The following is an 18406-nucleotide window of genomic DNA, read 5'->3' on the forward strand; positions in this document are numbered from 1 at the left end:
GGAAGTGAGTGAGTGAGTGAGTGAGTGAGTGAGTGAGTGAGTGAGTGAGTGAGTGAGTGAGTGAGTGAGTGAGTGAGTGAGTGAGTGAGTGAGTGAGTGAATGAAATGGAGGACTGGAAAATAATGCAAGCAGCTTTGGATTCAGATGGGTTTAATTAAGTAAATACATTGTTATTTACATGGGTATAATGAAGTAAATACATTGTTAACTTCTGATTCATTTTGATGTATGCAATAGCTCTTAATGTCAAAAAGTAGTGAAAAAAATAATACATTTTCACATTTGAGAAGATTGTTGGAAGAATCCTTTTTGTATTTAGTTCACTCTTACCAGATTGGAACTTTTCCCTGAAAAAGGATTACCTAAACAGAGCTAAAATGAGTATTTTATTGACATCAGATAAATGTGGTTAAAGAAGTCTGATTTTTCTAGGTACTTTTGCTTATCCAAATGGTGTTTGTTGAATTACTTTCCTAAATCAGAATTTAAAATAGCAAACTAAGATAAAAATAAACATGCTGTGTGTACATGAATAGGCACTACAATACTATGCACCATTTTAATGTAGATTATGCTAAAACTTTAGCTGTAAAACCAAATGCAAACACCTTTTTAAAAAGAAGCACTTGTTCCTTATCGGAAAACTGCAACTGTCAAATTGAATATTATATTGAAGGGATACTTATCCAGTCTGCTTTTCTTCCCATTTTCTCTTGACAGAGCTTCAGTTTTCCAGAATCCTTAATTAACTACATCCACTCTGCTCTCAAATTCTAAAACTATAATAAGGCATGATTCAGCTAAGTTCGTGAGTTATTTAAAGATACCCTTAACAACAAAAAACCCTGATTAAATCAAAACAGCAAAGCATCAGACAGGACAACTCATGCAGGGGTGTCTGTCACTCTCAACTACCACTGCACTTTTCCAGCAGCTACTGACTGGCAGGTTGCCTGTCAAACTTCAGGTCAAACAGAATGGCCTTTGCATATGACAGTTTTAAGGCAGTTGTAGTAGATTCTTTTCAGCTGGTTCTCGTGAGTATAGCTTTCCCCAACAGTGAGCAAAATTGTGTTCCAGGAGTTTAAGTAGTTCATGAGGACATAAATAATAATAAGCTGTGCAACTGGAAAGCTGTTGGAATTTTAAAAGAGAAAACAGAAAAGAGAAAACTGGATAGTGTAGTCAAATTATTAGACCATGTGAAGAAGTTAACAAAGAAAGGCAAAGAGGGAACTGGTAACCAGCCTGCTTATATTATCAATAACTGAGTATTTAAATAGGAAACGAAAGCCCCATATACCAACAAATGGTTACAAAAGGTGGAATATAATGATAATCTTAAACATTTAAAAAGAATAAAAGTTGGGACAAACAAAAACTTTTGTTCATAAATATAAAATGTTTGAAATATGGTAGGGACAAAATAGATCTAGGGAGATTTTTTTCCCCTTTTGGTAGAGGGTAAGAACATAAGAAAGAGCCTGCTTTGTCAGACCAGAGTCCATCTAGTCCAGCTCTCTGCTACTCGCAGTGGCTCACCAGATGCCTTTGGGAGCTCACATACACGATGTGAAAGAAGGCCTTCTGCTGCTGCTGCTCCCGAGCACCTGGTCTGCTAAGCCATTTGCAATCTCAGATCAAGGAGGATCAAAATTAGTAGCCATAGATCGACTTCTCCATAAATCTGTCCAAGTCTGTTTTTCCTGTGTGTCTACAAAGGGTGGTGCCTGGCTGCATAAAAGCCATAAGAACATAAGAACATAAGAACAAGCCAGCTGGATCAGACCAAAGTCCATCTAGTCCAGCTCTCTGCTACTCGCAGTGGCCCACCAGGTGCCTTTGGGAGCTCACATGTAGGATGTGAACGCAATGGCATTCTGCTGCTGTTGCTCCCGATCACCTGGTCTGTTAAGGCATTTGCAATCTCAGATCAAAGAGGATCAAGATTGGTAGCCATAAATCGACTTCTCCTCCATAAATCTGTCCAAGCCCCTTTTAAAGCTATCCAGGTTAGTGGCCATCACCACCTCCTGTGGCAGCATATTCCAAACACCAATCACACGTTGCGTGAAAAAATGTTTCCTTTTATTAGTCCTAATTCTTTCCCCCAGCATTTTCTATGTATGCCCCCTGGTTCTAGTCTTGTGAGAAAGAGAGGAAAAATTCTCTCTTTCGACATTTTCTACCCCATGCATAATTTTATAGGCTTCAATCATACCCCCCCTCAGGTGTCTCCTCTCCAGACTAAAGAGTCCCAAACTCTGCAGCCTCTCCTTATAGGGAAGGTGCTCCAGTCCCTCAATCATCCTCATTGACATTCTCTGCATTTTTTCTATCTCTTCGCTATCCTTTTTGATATGTGGTGACCAGAATTGAACACAGTATTCCAAGTGCGGTCGCACCACTGTTTTATATCAGGGCATGACAATCTTTGCAGTTTTGTTATCAATTCCTTTCCTAATTATCCCCAGTATAGAGTTTGCCTTGTTCACAGCTGCCATGCATTGAGTTGACATTCCCATGGAACTATCAACTAAGACGCCCAAATCCCTTTCCTGATCTGTGACTGATAGCACTGACCCCTGTAGCGTGTATGTAAAGTTTGGATTTTTTGCCCCTATGTGCATCACTAAACATTTTGCTACATTGAACTGCATTTGCCATTTGTTAGCCCACTCACCTAATTTATAAAGGTCCGCTTTATGTTAAAACAAATACTCTTGATGTATCGTTAATACAATTACATTTTCTAACAATACACACTAACCCATTTTGTACTTATGTATGTAACAAGCATATACATATGTATGTAACAAGCATATACATACATACATACACACACACACACACACATACATACATACGCACACACGCACACACACACACACACATATATATATATATATATATATACATGATTAGGTATATACATGTATACAGGTGTATATATACAAATACATATATGTATACGTATGTATGTATATTTACAGGTGTGTCTGTGTGTGGGGGGGCAGGGGCGTGGTTAGTACAAGTGCTCAGAAAGACCAGCATAGCTTGTTGCCGTTAAGCCTTCATCTTGTTGGCATCTTTCTTTTTTGCTCCATTTTGGACACCAACAAGCCCAACTCTTCTCTACCAGACACATGAGACTCAGAAAATGAATTTTGGCCCATCTATTATACATAGGCTGAGACAAATTTATAAAAGAATACTATCACATCAATAAAAACAGCATTTTGTTCGCATTTTGTAAGTCTTAGGGACAGCCACTTTAATTAGTTAATAATGAGTTAATTATAAGAATATTTCAATTTTATCTGTTTTTAAGCAGCAACTTTATTTGTGCACATATCCCTCAAAAACAATGTAGTTCAAATTGTGTAAACACGAGTTTTTTAAAATGTTCATTAGCTTTTTTATTAGTCTTCTCCACCACTTTTTCTTCACAGCTTGCTTTCCTGCTCCAATCTATGCTTATTCTTTTGATATGCAATCAACATTAACATGTATTTTATTTATTATACCTCCAGTGTTTCCACACTGCTCATAAATGCACACCTGCACCTGGGAACCACATCCTTTCCAAATTTATTAAACCCAGAAACAGAAAACAAAAGTATACTTAGTAGAATCTACAAAATAAGCAAACAAACAAACAATAAACACTGTTACCTTTAGCTGGATTTACTTTTATCCCTGACTTATACAGCATTTCTTCATTTTGCCAGTCTCCATTCCTGACAAAAGTCTTGAGTCCATATAAAAAAATTAATGCAGCAGTGGCAAAAAAAATCAAGTTCTTCAGAAAGCGCTTTTGGGTTTTTATGTAGAGGGCTCTGGTGCCCACCGTGATCAGCAGGCAGAAGCCCATACTAGGTATATACAACACACGCTCTGCTATTACAAAGCCGACATAAAAAAACAGGTTTGTGGCTGGAATAAAGGGCACAATTAACAGGGAGAGAGACAGAACTACAATGTTCTCAGTTGAAGGAAGTTGTGGTTTCTGTGGCAAGTATCTGTTAATGCCATTTTCTTCTTTAGACAGAAAGCTGGACTTCATCTCCAAGCTTTTGCAGTCCATTTCTGATATAAAGTTATGACCATTGGTATTCGGCTTGCCATTGGTTATATTTTTCCCATTGCATTCTCTCTCTTTGCTGGAGTTTTTCAAGCCAGAGTAAGCAAGAAGGAAAAGTCCAGCATAAAAGGCCACTGTGTATAGGTTCCTCCAGTCACTGACTGTTTTGAGAAGAGGCACAGCATCCATGGACCAATCAAAGCTAAGAGTGTCTGGGCATAGCAATAGCCAAAGGTTTTTGGTTGGTAGGTAAAAAAATGTTAGAGTTCGTGTTAGAAAAATGTCTGAATCAGCTGCTGGGTTGTCAGAGTTGGAAAAGCTGGGAGGTTTGTTCCCCATCCAGTAGAAGCGAAAACCTAGCAGCAAAGTTCCCCAGAAGATCAATAAACCAATGCTCAAAAGTAGTGGTAAATTCTTCCTCTGAAAGGGAAAAGAGAATAATATATGTATATTACATCATCAAATATATTTAGGCTCATGAAATCACTATATAAAAGACTTAATTTCAATATTTTCAAGCTTCTAAATTGGCTTTAAAAGCCTCACCTAACAGCACCCTTCAATTTCCCAGCCAGTTTTCATAGTACCATCTATGCCTATTAATAACTAAATGTTGTCCTACTTTATTAACTCCAGTTATAGAGTTATTTGTATATTATTGAGGATCCTTTGTGAATAAAAATAATTGCTGACATCAAAGGACTTCTTAGGCTCATGTGATCTGCACACCCATCCTGTTAACTTTTTTGGTTTGCACCAAAGCATAGTTTAACATGACACTAGTTTAATTTTAGGTATAAATCCTGGTTTGTAGGCAAGAAGCAGTCCCTATTGTGTGGTTTGAACACAACAACAAACAAGGGTCATTTGGAAACCAGAAAATAATTAGTTCCTAAGCTACATGTGATAGGAAATCTGTGAGAGGCAACACACATAAGTCTAGACCCCCTTCTTCCACTTGTTCATAAGTGACAAACCTGAAGACACAGTCCACCATCTCAAAACTTCAACGTTTGCCATGTCTCCCAAACTCTCCACCCTTTTAAAATGTATTTTATTTTACTTATAGTTCAATTTACAGGCCACCCTTCTCTGTTAATGGGATCAAGGCAGCTTACAACAATAGATTTACAATAAAAACGAACCAACTACAATCAATACAGGAGGTGCATCACACACTAGGACATTTCTCACAGGTTGGAAGCCCTTCTCCAGGCAGACAGGGTACATCTTTCAGCATGGGGGACGGATTTGTGGCTACTTAGCCTTCGTGGTGAATTGTGTGATTGGCTCAGGGTCTGAGAAGTGTTTGGCGGGAGCTGGGTTTTGCCCAGCTCTTTGGTGGGTTGCACATGGGGTACTGATCTATTAGTCTGGGTTAGTGGGTGAGGTAACCCGCTTTTTGATGGAATCTCTTTAAGAGGTTTGGGCAAAATGGGCAGGCCATCCAGATGTGGGTTACTAAAACTTACGCCCCTAGCAGCAGCAGGAGGAATCTTCTGGCAGTGGCCCACCACCCATCTGGAATTTCCCATTGCTGCTCCATTGGTTTGTGGTTTTCCTCAGAAGGCAGGCTTGAGGAAATCGGCACCTGATGGACAGCCCAGCGCACAGATCAGACCCCCATGCTGCGCCTTTCACTTCTTTTTACCAATAAATAAATCCAATAAATAAAATGGCTATGGCCGACATGTTTTTTCCACATAAGATGATGTTGTCTCTCGTTTATTGGTGGGGTTAGGGTGAGAGAGGGAGCAGATCATTCCCCCGGCTGGCAATATGATTATTGAGCAACCACAGCTATCACACATTCACCACAAGTTGCTGTGATTCCTTTTCCTAAACTGCAACTTCTCTAATATTGTGCCATAATCAGTCCAAATTTCCATGCTTCATCTCTTTTGATTTCTGTGACCAGATTTGCACAAGTCACTTCCTTCCTGGTTTACACAAGACACTTTCTTCCATAAAAAAACTAGCTTAGATTTTGCAGTTTGGATAAGGCAGTATAGTATACTACATTGAGTGTTCAACTTGCAACCAAATCAAGTATGGCTCAGATCCCCACTTTATTTAAGAAGTCCATTGGCTGACTCATTAGCTGTCATCTCAACTTACTTCACAGGGTTGTAACAAGGCTACAATGTGCTTCACAGATCAAGGCCGACAATATACATATGCCATAATTAACAAACCATCACCATCCTGCCAAATGATGGTGGCCTAGGGCTTTGTAGATTATTTAGGATAAAAATTTCATTTTCCAGACTGCCCTAACCTTACAATTTCTACAATTAAAAAATATGATAGTGAATCATAGGCTGATTCCGCATGGGCCAAAAACAGTGGTGTGAAAATGGTGTGAAAACAGTATAAACCCTTTTACACCATTTTCACACCATTTTCACACTGCTGTTTTTGGCCCATGCGGAATCTTTGAAACATTGGTAGGGCTTGCCATGTTGCTGTTGGGGGTATAACATCTCCCACTTTCATCCCCAAGTCAAAACTCAAGTATCCAGAAGGAGGAACAAAAAATTTTAAATTGCTGTTGGGTGATGATATTACATTATTGCCAAGGAAAAGCTGAAAGTGGCATCATATTGCTCTAGCAATTACTGGAAACTCAATGATTTTACCATCAACTTTCTAGTGTTTCTAAGGAGCACTGGTGTTATCTGATGGTGCCCCCATGTCCCTAATTTCCCCAACTCCTGCCAGTTGCCCAACAGTAGTAACTGACTGGCAACCCTAGATGCTACTTTTCAGTATATTATTATATAAACAAAAAGCAATAAAATTTCAGTGCAATAATTTTTCATTCAACAGGGAACACACATCAATTTTTTCATGGAAAAGCTGTTTAACTACTATTTCATGACAGGTTCTAGCACTATTTCTAATAATTAGCATCTATATAATTGTCCCATCATTATGGCTATAAATTTAGATGAACCTAGCAAGAGGTGTTCCTTTTAATACTTGGCAGCAAGGATTTGGATTACTGCGCTTCTGAGTCCTAATCCAGCCCATCTGCCATATGCTTTGACACTCTCATAAATCCTCCAGCTCTTCAACAGCTATAATTTTCCTCTGGGAAAGAAAATGAACACAGATTTTTTTTCAAAGATCAGATTGAAATGCCACACATGATTGCAGTGTTTTTAATCAGTGAAATACCCCCACCCTGGTTCGCCAAACCCAACTACTCCATACAATGCATGATGCAATACTTTGGATCAGATTCCTGTTACAGAGCTCTGCAGAAACACTGCTGAACTAAACTCCACAGCAGATTAGCTACACTGTAGTCCGTCTCAGTGCAAAGTTCCCGTTTATCCAGTGGCATATCGAGTTTCCAAACAACAAGATTCTTTTCTCTTTGCCCTCTCCTGATCCATCAAGGAATAAAAACCAAAGAAATTTGCTTTGAAGATTTCAAAGCATAATATAGGCAACAGCTTAAACACTATTCTCAAATTACAAACAGATCCATTAAACAGATTGTTTCTAATCCCTGCATGGCTTAAAAAAATAATGTAAGATTCAGCTAAAACCATGGTTTGCAACTCTAGCAATGAAACATGAATGGCAAGATAACCCAACTTGAACTATCAAAGATGACAATTTTAAACTTGAGCAGAAAACAGAAGATAGTTAAGTTCCTGAAGGAATGGGTTAATGGGAAGATATTTAAAAGGTGTACAAGCATCTTCACTTGCTGTTACTAAATGAAATGAAATGAAACCTCTGATGGCATTTTAGGAAATAATATATAATGGGTTTTAAAAATATTAAAAAATTAAAATTATTGAATATAGCCATTAAAATTTTTTTAATTGTTTAGCAAAAAATTCAGAATGTGCAGTGACAATGACACACACAAATCTGGCCATAGGTTCAAGTATTGTGCCTGAATTACTATCTAGCAAAAAGAAGGCTTTAGCAGCATCTGCAATACTGTCTCTAGGCCATTCAAGAGGGGCTTTAAAAAAATTTCCCCACATAAAAAAAGCAATGGTGAAGGATGGGAGGGACTGTTTCCTCTGATCCAAGGGTGCAGCTACAGTTTCTGTCCAAGTTGTGAGATGATTCTCTCTTCTGTATCTTCTGGCAGAAGGAATCACGTTACATCTAGCCAGAGTAACAGCTCATCGAAGTTTAGGACCAGTTAGTAAATAAAGATAGCTGGCCATCATGGTAATCCCAGTGAGGATGACCAGATGAATAGGAGAGCAAAATTTATTTGCTTGGGCTATCAATCTCTGTGATTCTTTTTTGAGAAGTCTACATTTTATTGCACAGAATGTCTCATTGGCAGGTAGCATAAGTAGAGAGTCCAGAGGCAGATCCAGGTCTTGTAATATTAAGATGAACCCACTAGTCCGTGAAATGAAGAAAGATGAGAGCTTGAGAAATAAAACTAGGGTCCTTGTTTCTATAGCAAATTCATAGCCAGGTAAGACACCAAGCCCTGGTTTCCATCAAGTTCTGGCCTGCTTATGTCCCTAGAACAGTTCACATGTAAAGAAAAACCATGGATTGTGAATGAACCTGCAGAAAACCTCAGGGTCAAGTATGTCTTCACCCCCTCATACAACTAGCAAATTAAATGGTTGTACATTTACAGCAAGTCACAGTTAGCATTTTGTTCAAACCACAAACCATGATTTGTTTACTTCTTTCTCAACCATAATTAAACAGTGCTTAGGAAACGTGCTGTTCTGGAAGTAAAAAAAGAAACTGTAGATTGTGGCTCAGAGGAAAAAAGCAAACTATGATATGCCATAAAAGCAGGAATATTTAATTAATTAATTAATTAATTTAAGCGACAGACAGTTCAATCCCAAAGTTCTTCCAGTCTTATTGTGTTTTGCTAATATTACTGAACCATGTTAAAGACTTATGGGTGCTTAACAATTAATTTATTCAACAATAAACTCCCAAAATCTTCTTTTTAACGAGGAAGCTTAACTCTTTCTCCAAAACAGAGAATAACACACAAGATATATTAAGTAGTATGAGATCATATTCAGCATTAAAGTTCTAGATAGCTACTGGGGCATGACCTAAGCTAATCCCAGCACAAAAGAGAATGAAATAAAATAATCACAGAAGAAAAAGCAATGACTGGTGAGGAGAAAATGGTGATGTGGGCTAGGGAATAGTGACCTAGGGAGAAAGAAAGAAAGAAAGAGGCCTTGTGGCCCAGCCCACATATTGTAATGCTTAGGAAGTAACACTTCATGATTCTAAAACTATATCCAGGAGAGAGAAGAAAGAAGCACTGAAATATTCTGCCATTCTCTCTTGGAGATAAGGGCAGTTAGAATATGTGGCAACAGCATAACCAACCATGTAAACACTACACTTCCGGGAGACTACTTCTGTTGCAGGTAGCTATATGAAGTGGTACTGTGCCCCAGCCCCCCTGGGCTGATTAGCTCCATATATGGAAAACATTGATTATAGTTATGAATCATCATCACTACCAACATTGAACTGAACATAGGAAGTGACCCCTAGCTCATACATGGAGTCATATAGTTGCAATGAAATCTAGTGATGCAATCTGGAGCCATGTAGCGGGTCCTGCCAAGGATTAGACCCAGCATGTCTCTGCTGCTACCTCTATGTCTCCTTGCCATCAGTGCCAGCCATCCCCAAGTACTGAGATTCCACAACAAGGCAGGCTAATCCCATCACTTTGCTTCTTCTAAACCCATCCACTCAAGCTTCTGGACAGAAAGAATTCTGGACAGATATTTATTTATTTTACATTAAAAAACCCTACATGACCATTCAAATTTCCAATATATATATATAATTTTGATTGACTATTGGAAATTTGAATGGTCATGTAGGGTTTTTTAATGTTGTTTTGGCAGGAGCTCTAAAGTACAAATTATGATAGATATTAAAAGAGTTGCACCTACATGAGCTGGAATGTTTAAATACATAGCTTAATTATTAAGCCAAGTCTGATATTTGTTTGTTGTATTAATAATGCCTGAGTGCTTCGCTAAACCAAAATTCGAGCCAAGGAGTATGCTTTATTTGTAAGTCAGGAAAAAAAAGCAGCGCAGGAGGGGACATATTTTGTAGTGAATTAACTAAATAGATTTTATGTGCAAAATGTCATTTAATTGCAAATTAAACTTCTGGAAGGTCTAAGCAGTTTTAACAATCCAACAGTGGAAAACCATCCAATATCGAATTTTGTTTGTAGTATAAATAGCAATTTGGTTTTGAGAACAACATCAAAGAAAAAAAGCTATCCCAATACAATATGGACCCAATTAGCTGAAGTACCTGCTATTTATCAACTGTTAGCATTATCTATATTCCCCCTTTTAACGTTCCAGTTATATATTTATCTGCATTATTTTTAAACGGAATAAAAAGTGACACAATGAACTATTTCAGAAGGATGATTGACATATGACTTTCTTTATATGAAAGAAGGTACCAAATACCTTCCACTGATAATTTCTAAAGGTGATTCCAATATATATATATATTTTAGCTAAAATGTTATTTTTATCCTGGGCATGGAAATGGACTATTTCCACAGAAAGGGTAATATGCATACCAGTGCTTAGACAAGTGATAGCAAACCTATTATGTGTGTCAAGAGCAGTGGCATACCAAGGCTAAATGGCGCCCAGAGGATGACTCCCCCCCCCCCCGTGGCCCACTTACAAAAGCCAGAGGGTGCCACTTACAGGAGCCACTTACAGGAGCCAGCAGGGAGGCTCAGGGGCAGCTCGGGAGGGGGGGGCGCTGGGGCAACAGGCTGGCTCCTAGGCCAGCGTGTGCTGCAGTGCCCATCTGGGCCACCCAGTGCAGTGCCCCGCCCTCCCTGCAGGCCAGCTTCTGCCCTCCCCAGGGCCTGCAGGGAGCCAGCCTACAGGGGAGCCAGCATGCAGGGAGGGTGGGATGCCATGTGCCACGGCTGACCGGCATGGCACCACGCCCCCACCATCCCTGCAGGCCAGCTGCAGGGAGACCGGGAGTGAGATGGGGCTTGGCAGCTTGTGGCTCAGGCGCATGCTGTTTCATCACGTGGGGCACTCCAGCACCCCCACGTGATGAAACGGCATGTGCCGGGGGACATAGGATATCCCCAAGTGCCCATTAGTGGTACACCACTGAAGAGTGACACTCCACAACATTTTGGTTGATATGCCAATGTTCACTAACACCCAACAACTATTGTCCCTGTTTGAGTCATTTTTATTATTACTTGACACTTCTTTATATAACACAGCACTACAAATGAATGGACTTTATTTTCAAAAATAAATGAATACATACAGAATTGTTTCTCTTTTGTTTTGGGGAGGGGAGGGGTTAGAGAGAGACTCACACCAGCAGAGTCAAGTTAAGCATTTTCTGAATTTTTGACACACCATGCCCAAAAGCGTTGCCATCACTGGCTTAGCCTGTGCCTGGATGGAACACATTGGTTATTCTAGTACACCTCTGCATGATCTTTAACCCATTTCTGCCTCTAGCACATCCATCCTTTGCTAAGCACAGTGACTCTGAGACCAATGTTAAATTGGCCTAGGACATTAGAATTGCAGCCTTAGTAACTTTCAAGGCAGAAGTTATATTTTATTTTCCTCTCACAACTGCAGCAAGGAATGTTCTTTAAATGGGATGTTTACAGGGCTGAGAGAGTTCTGAAGAACTGTGGCTAGCCCAAGATCACCCAGCAGGAATGTAAGAGTGTGGAAGCACATCTGGTTCACCAGATAAGCCTCTGCCACTCAGGTAGTGAAGTGGGGAATTAAGCCCGGTTTTCCAGATTAGAATCCACCTGTTCTTAACCACTACACTATGCTGGCTCTCAGTCCTTGTTAATTTGATCACAGGTTCTCAAAACATTAGATAAGAACTTAGCAACTGTTAGATTCTTACCCTCTAGTAAAAAACTTCACATAAAATCGAGATGACTGACTGGGAACATACTTCAGCAAGGGATAAATGTAGTTGTAGCAACCTGAAGAATCGCAACAAAGGAGAATATGCAGCAAGGGCATACTCTAGAGGTGTAAAGGATGCCAGAAAATTTGCCAAGGAGCTATGTGCATGGTACCTTAGTTCTAAATAGGCCATATCCTTCAGTCTTTGATTGACTGATCTTAGGGCAGTGTCATATCCCAGATGCAAAAGAAATGAAGAGAATGGTCCAATTGAGACAGTTTAGGATTCCATTTGCTTTGAACCAGGGGTGACCAACCTACAGTGCTCCAGATGTTCATGGACTACAATTCCCATCAGGGGCTGATGGGAATTGTAGTCCATGAACATCTGGAGCACCATAGGTTGGCCACCCCTACTTTGGACCAACAACTGATGAAACTATTCTGTCTTAGATTCATAATAAGCCCTGTACCCAGGTTAAAAATGAACTTAAGCCAGTACTTCGTAGCTGTTAACCAAAAGCATGTCAGTATGGGAAGTACTCCCACTTCTAAGAATAACACTGCATTTGGGACACATCTGGAGAACTGGAGGAGTGCCCTTAAAATTTTGGACTGTAAGACCTCCAATTCAGTTTCTGCTCCTAGAGTCCAATTTGTTGCAACACAGAGTAGATGAGCTGCTGTCTATGCATTATATTCTTTAATAGCAACTGGAATGTTTTAGCCACTCCTCATATAGAATAAACATAAGATGGCAGATTGACTAGTATCTGCTTTCAGAATAATGATGGATCTATGAGTTGACCACAAATATTGTGCTCACAGTAACATTCCAAGACACCAAGAAGCTTCAGCTCTTACAAAAAGAGAGGGAGAAAATCTTCAGAAATCTAACAACACAAATGCATATGAAAAGCAAATGGAGAATACTGACCAATGAGACAGTGATAAAATCTAATAATGATTGCCTGACTGAACTGCATTGTTGACTAATCATTGGTGGATGAGACAGGGAGGGAGAGAAGTGTACGCAGGAACACAAATTAATTGGGAACTTTATATTTGGATGGGTGTCTGGTTATTAGAAATAAGTTCTACTGATATTTAGTGGTATTCAAGGATAGAGATGAGACTGAGCAATTGGTTCTGCCTGGCTTTTTATTACTTTTAAAGGTTCCAACAGTTTCTAGTTGTACAACTTAACTCTGTTTTTATACTCTGAATATCTGCTCTGTGTTTCAAACTAAGGCCGTTTCCGCACGGCCCGTAAATGGCGCCCTGGGGATGGGATAAACGCCGTCCCCAGGAAGCCATTCACACAGTCGGCGCTGCTGCTAAGCAGCAGCGCCGACCTGGCATCGCTCCCCCTCCCCCAGGGCGGCGTCAGGCCGCCCTGAAAAACAACCCTTTAAAGGGTTGTTTTTCCCCAGACAGCGTGTTCCTGGCGGCGCGGTGCAAACAGCATCACCGGGAACACGCTGTTTCCCTTCCCCGTTTGACTCACCTTGTCCCCGTCGCCAGCCTGCTGGCCGTCGAAGCCCCACCCACGCTGCCCTCCGACCTCCAGGGGTCGGAGGACAGCGTGGGCGGGGCTTCAATGGCCAGCAGGCCAACGACGGGGACAAGGTGAGTCGAACGGGGAAGGGGGAAGAGGCGGCTCCATGCGGAGCCACCTGCCGTCTGCCGGCCTCTCCAGAGGCCGTCCGCATGCTTGCATGCGAACGGCCTCCGCCTCCACGCCGGCAGAATTCTTGCCGGCGTGGAGGCGCCTCAATGGCCGTGTGGAAACAGCCTAAGATATTTTTTTCCTGTGATTTTTCTACAGTGTTGTGATGTTGGATGACTTCTTGTGCTTTAGGTAGGTCTCTGCAATGTTTATGTTAACTTGTAACTCTGTAAACACTTGGAGGCACTTGACATAGAAAGACAGAAAACAAAAATTTCAAATACAAGCATATACTGTGAATAGGAACACTACAAAGTTTTAAATAACTCTTGGATGTATTGAAACTGATAACTTTTAACATGCATAGAGCTCTTTCTCAACTATACAGTCTTTCAGAAGTTCTAATTGTCAAAATTAACATTTTTATTACTGGATATTCTACTGTCTGATACTAAATCAATTATTTAAGAAGTAAGGATTGCTAAGGATTAAATTGATGAAAAGGCCATTTTCTTTGATCAATGCTAATTTATGGTTTTTCATTTGTTTCCTATTTATTCTACTAAGTAGAAAATGGAATGAGGCACTATTACAAAAAAAGGAAAGAAAAGGAATGTATTAAAACTATCTGAAGCAAATAGCGTTTTCCTGTCATGGGTAACAAATAACTAATGATTTTCTAATACAAATGCTGCAAGATAAAGGCAAAACTTTTCAATAATGGTTCACTATTACAAGGAATATGCAAATAACTGGATCACAAAGAAGGGGAGGAAAATTATACCTGAGGTGCATTGCTTTGAGAGAAATAAAACAAAGTTGCACTTCCCTGTAACTATTGTTCATCAAATGTCTTCTGTTCAGGCACACATGGGACTGCATAAGCACAGGCAGATCATGGAGATTAGACTGCCAAAGCTTCTTGAGACTTCTCCACAGGGTTTCCGCTATCCTCCATCTCAGGCTAGAGCCAGGATTTTTCCTGACCCAAACAATCACACCACAAAGGCAGGGAGAGAGCTCCTCCCTCAGTTTTCCCTTTGCCATCGTGGAGCCACTAACTGTCATGGAATGAACCCAGCAGTAGGAAAAGGAGAAAGGGATGTATGCCTGCACAGAATACACTCAATCAACAGCAGTTACAGGTGAGTGCAACCTTGTTTTCATCTTCATGTCTTCTATGCATCCCATGTCGTCTATGCATGGAAGAGTAGCAAGCTCACTTACCACCGAGGTGGGTGAGGGTTGGTGAGCAAAAAAATTGTAAAACTGCTCTCCAAACAGCTGTATTGAATATATTAGATATCTTTTTTGAGTGGGGGTTTGAAAAAACTTTTCAGGAATCCACTCTAATGTGAAATGCTGATATTGCAATTAAAGGGAACTTTATTCAGGATGTAAAGAGACCAATGTCTTTAAGTTATAATAAGTAATCAAAGATAATCAGCTGTAAGCACCTGTCAGGCCTGACCCCTTGTGGGGAAACCCATTGGGTAAAATGGTGCCATTTAGTACTATATGACTTCTGAGTGGAGGGCTTCCCTGGGCAATACTAACATTTTAGTTACCATATCTGGCAACTGATACCATATCTGATTAATATGGAATCAGCCACACCATCAGGTTTAGGAAAGCTACAGTGTGGTGGAGAAATGAGCCTGAAATAGAAGATGTCTGTAAACTCCTTCTACCAGTCACCAAATTGTTAAGAACCACTCTTTTTGGCCAGTACAGGGCTATATATGTATATAGGAAGCTCCATTTGTCCTCACTTTGGTTATGATGCTATGCAAAATTGGAAAAGGGAGGAAAGCATATAGGAGTGCACTCTTCCCCAATGGAATTGGAAAGCAATGCCTATACAGCACCTGTCCATAGCCTCTTGAGAACAGAAATGGAGCCATTTGTTGTGAGCTGTAGCAAAAAAGAAATTTTTGAAAAAACATTTGTGGTCTACCCTTGCCTTTCTGCGCAGAGAATCTGCTTTGCTGCTGTGCTGGCTTGCTACATGGATGTGATATTGAATCGGCCACAGGGCAATGTGATATTGAATCGGCCATTGACAAATACAATTTGCTTCTCTGCACAGTGACAGTGAATCTTTACTGCCCTGTTTGTTGATGTAAACCTTGACTTGTCTGTCTGTGGCCTATTTGTAAAATAGGCAAGAGCATGCCTAATGACTCTGACTTCCAATATATTAATATGCAATTAAGATTCCATTTCAAACCAACAACCTCTTATAGAGAGCTGATTGATATGGGCTCCCCATCCTCCAAAAGAAGCATCTGTGAAGCTCTCTGGCTCATGAGTAAGATTCCCTAAACACACATCCTGAAGCAGGTTTTCACCCTTAGTGTACCATTCCAGGGATCTAATACCCCTCCTGGGTATAGAACATTTGAGCCATTGGGGGTCAGTGTTCATTTTGAACTTGTGTGTAAACCAATTCAGCATTGCTTGCAGCTGGAAGCTAACCTATCCACCACTGCTGTAGTGGAAGACATTAAGCCCAGTAATTTCTGGATACAAACTGCTTTTTGAAACCTGACTGTGGTAAAATGGGCTTGTAGGGGATAGAATAGCAGAAATCCTCTCTAAAGTTAAGTATATCCTGTCAGAGGTGAGGTGGGCCTGAATTAACTCAGTTCCTTGCATGGAAACAAGGTGTGACTTTTTAAAATTAATCATAAATCCTAGATCTTCTAAGGTCAGTAAAGCTAAGGATAGTTGCCATGACAAAGATATCATGTTAGCACTTTAAAAAAAGAAAGTAATAACTAATCCACCCCTGACGGAAAGTTTCTCGAGATGATCACAAGCTGTAGAAAATATCCTCTCTCTACAGCAGCAAAGAAAGTACGGATAGAAGAGAGTTCTCTCTGCCACCATCACATGATTGTTTAGGCAGGAAAACCTCTGGCTCCAGCATGGCATGGAGGGGGAGTGCTCTGGAGAACTCTCAAGAAACGTTTGAAAATGAATGTCTGTGGACAGCCTGCATGGTCCCATGCAGGACTGCACAGCAGACACAAAGATTAACACAGAGGTTTACGTATACTTTTAATCATCCTCATACAGGTTAGGAAGTTCAGTGGCACTGAGTAAAAAAACTGCAGTACTGAAGTCAGAGCTTTGCTCATGATCTGAATTCGATCCTGGTGGAAGTCAATTTCAGGTTGAGTCAGACTTCCATCCTCCCGAGGTTGATAAAATGAATACCCAGCTTGCTGGGGTAAAGTATAGATGACTGGGAAGGGAATGGTAAACCACTCATAAACATATTTTGCCTAGTAAATGTTGTGATGTGACATCACCCCAAGAGTTGGTAATGACCTGGTGCTTGCACTGGGAGCTACCTTTAACTTTACTTTTTACATTTAGGTTTATGCATATGCATCTGAGCAACCGTTTATATGATCACTATAAGCAAAACTGCTACATCTCACAAGTCAAAAAGGTAAGGTGAAGGAGAGAGGTTGAGGTTGTTGTGAAACAAGTCAAAATGGGAAGGCTGATTCCATTTCATGGTATTGTAGCTGACATGGCGACTCATTCGTTTTCATTGAACTAATGTCAGGGAATCAGGCAGTTAGCAAATCTCATGATTTCCTACAGCAAGCTAATTCTAAAGTAAACTCCTAGAAGCTAAAGTCCCTACAGAGTTCAATTTCTGGAGCTGCAAGGGAGAGTACTGGAACCCCGAACCTATTATGCCATTAAGCAAAAACCTATTTTAATGCCAGCATTTGAAGTAATCTTGTTTAGCTTTAAAATAAGAGATTTAGCACACCCCACCAGGGAGAGTACTATAGTTGAAATACTTTAGCTGTGAAACAGCTCAGTCTTGAAAACAGTCAAGGATTTATGGATGGAAGGGTTTTTTTAGTAACATGCTTCTTACAAACTTCATTTCTATTATTAAAAAAAGTTTGCATTTTAACCCATAAGTGTCTATAATTTTTTAACAGAAGAAAACCTTCAACAGAGAAGGTAGATTAAATAAAGGAACAAAAATAATTGAGTTGGGGAGAGCAGTAGGAATCAATCTTCACTGCTTTCTCTTTAGCAAGCTTGCTGAAGTGCAAATATGTTTCCAGCACCGATGAATTAAACTGCAACATTTTTCTTTACTCTGTGTGGTTCTGGTACAACAAGCCAGCCATTATGAAATACATTCCTGTCTCATTAATGAGCTAAGCTTGGGAAGCCAGCATTTTGGAAACATAAAGAGACAATTTATAATGAGACCAACTCAGTGGGGAGGCCTCAACCTTATCATAATAGAAAATTGTTAAATGAATGAGAGATTTTGCTAAGAATTGTAAAATCATTCTACTTTTGAAGAGGATATATTATATTACATATAGGCACACATTGCTGAGCTTCAAGATACAGAAGTCCTTTTACTTTACATGAAAATATACATTGGACAATGTATTATGAAGCATAAGAAACAAGGTCCAAACCAATTACAGACATAAAGCACTGCATGCATCGTTGTTGCATATACCTTGATCAATATTAATTATGAACATGGCAAGAAACTGTTGGTGAACGAAAAGTCTTCAAGGCACTGTTATTTTTTTCAGACCTCAATATTTTCAGAATATAAGGAATACACACCAATGGTTTAGAATAAGGTGCATTGTGATAATATGACAAACATGCTGCAATCATGACATCAAATTTGTAATATTCAGGTAAAAGGAAAAAATGAC

At 39.9% G+C, this 18406-nt stretch overlaps 1 protein-coding gene across 1 annotated transcript in view; it reads right to left on the reverse strand.

The window, feature by feature from the left end:
• The window catches only part of TMTC2 (transmembrane O-mannosyltransferase targeting cadherins 2), a 261000-nt gene that overhangs the window by 106986 nt on the left and 135608 nt on the right, over nucleotides 1–18406 (reverse strand). Inside the window, exon 3 of the mRNA XM_048499966.1 lies at nucleotides 3677–4505. Within this exon, the coding sequence (XP_048355923.1) occupies nucleotides 3677–4505 (829 nt within the window). The remainder of the gene's footprint in view (nucleotides 1–3676; nucleotides 4506–18406) is intronic.

The sequence above is a fragment of the Sphaerodactylus townsendi genome, linkage group LG06 (genome assembly GCF_021028975.2).
Source record: "Sphaerodactylus townsendi isolate TG3544 linkage group LG06, MPM_Stown_v2.3, whole genome shotgun sequence".
Taxonomy (NCBI): Eukaryota; Metazoa; Chordata; class Lepidosauria; order Squamata; family Sphaerodactylidae; genus Sphaerodactylus; species Sphaerodactylus townsendi.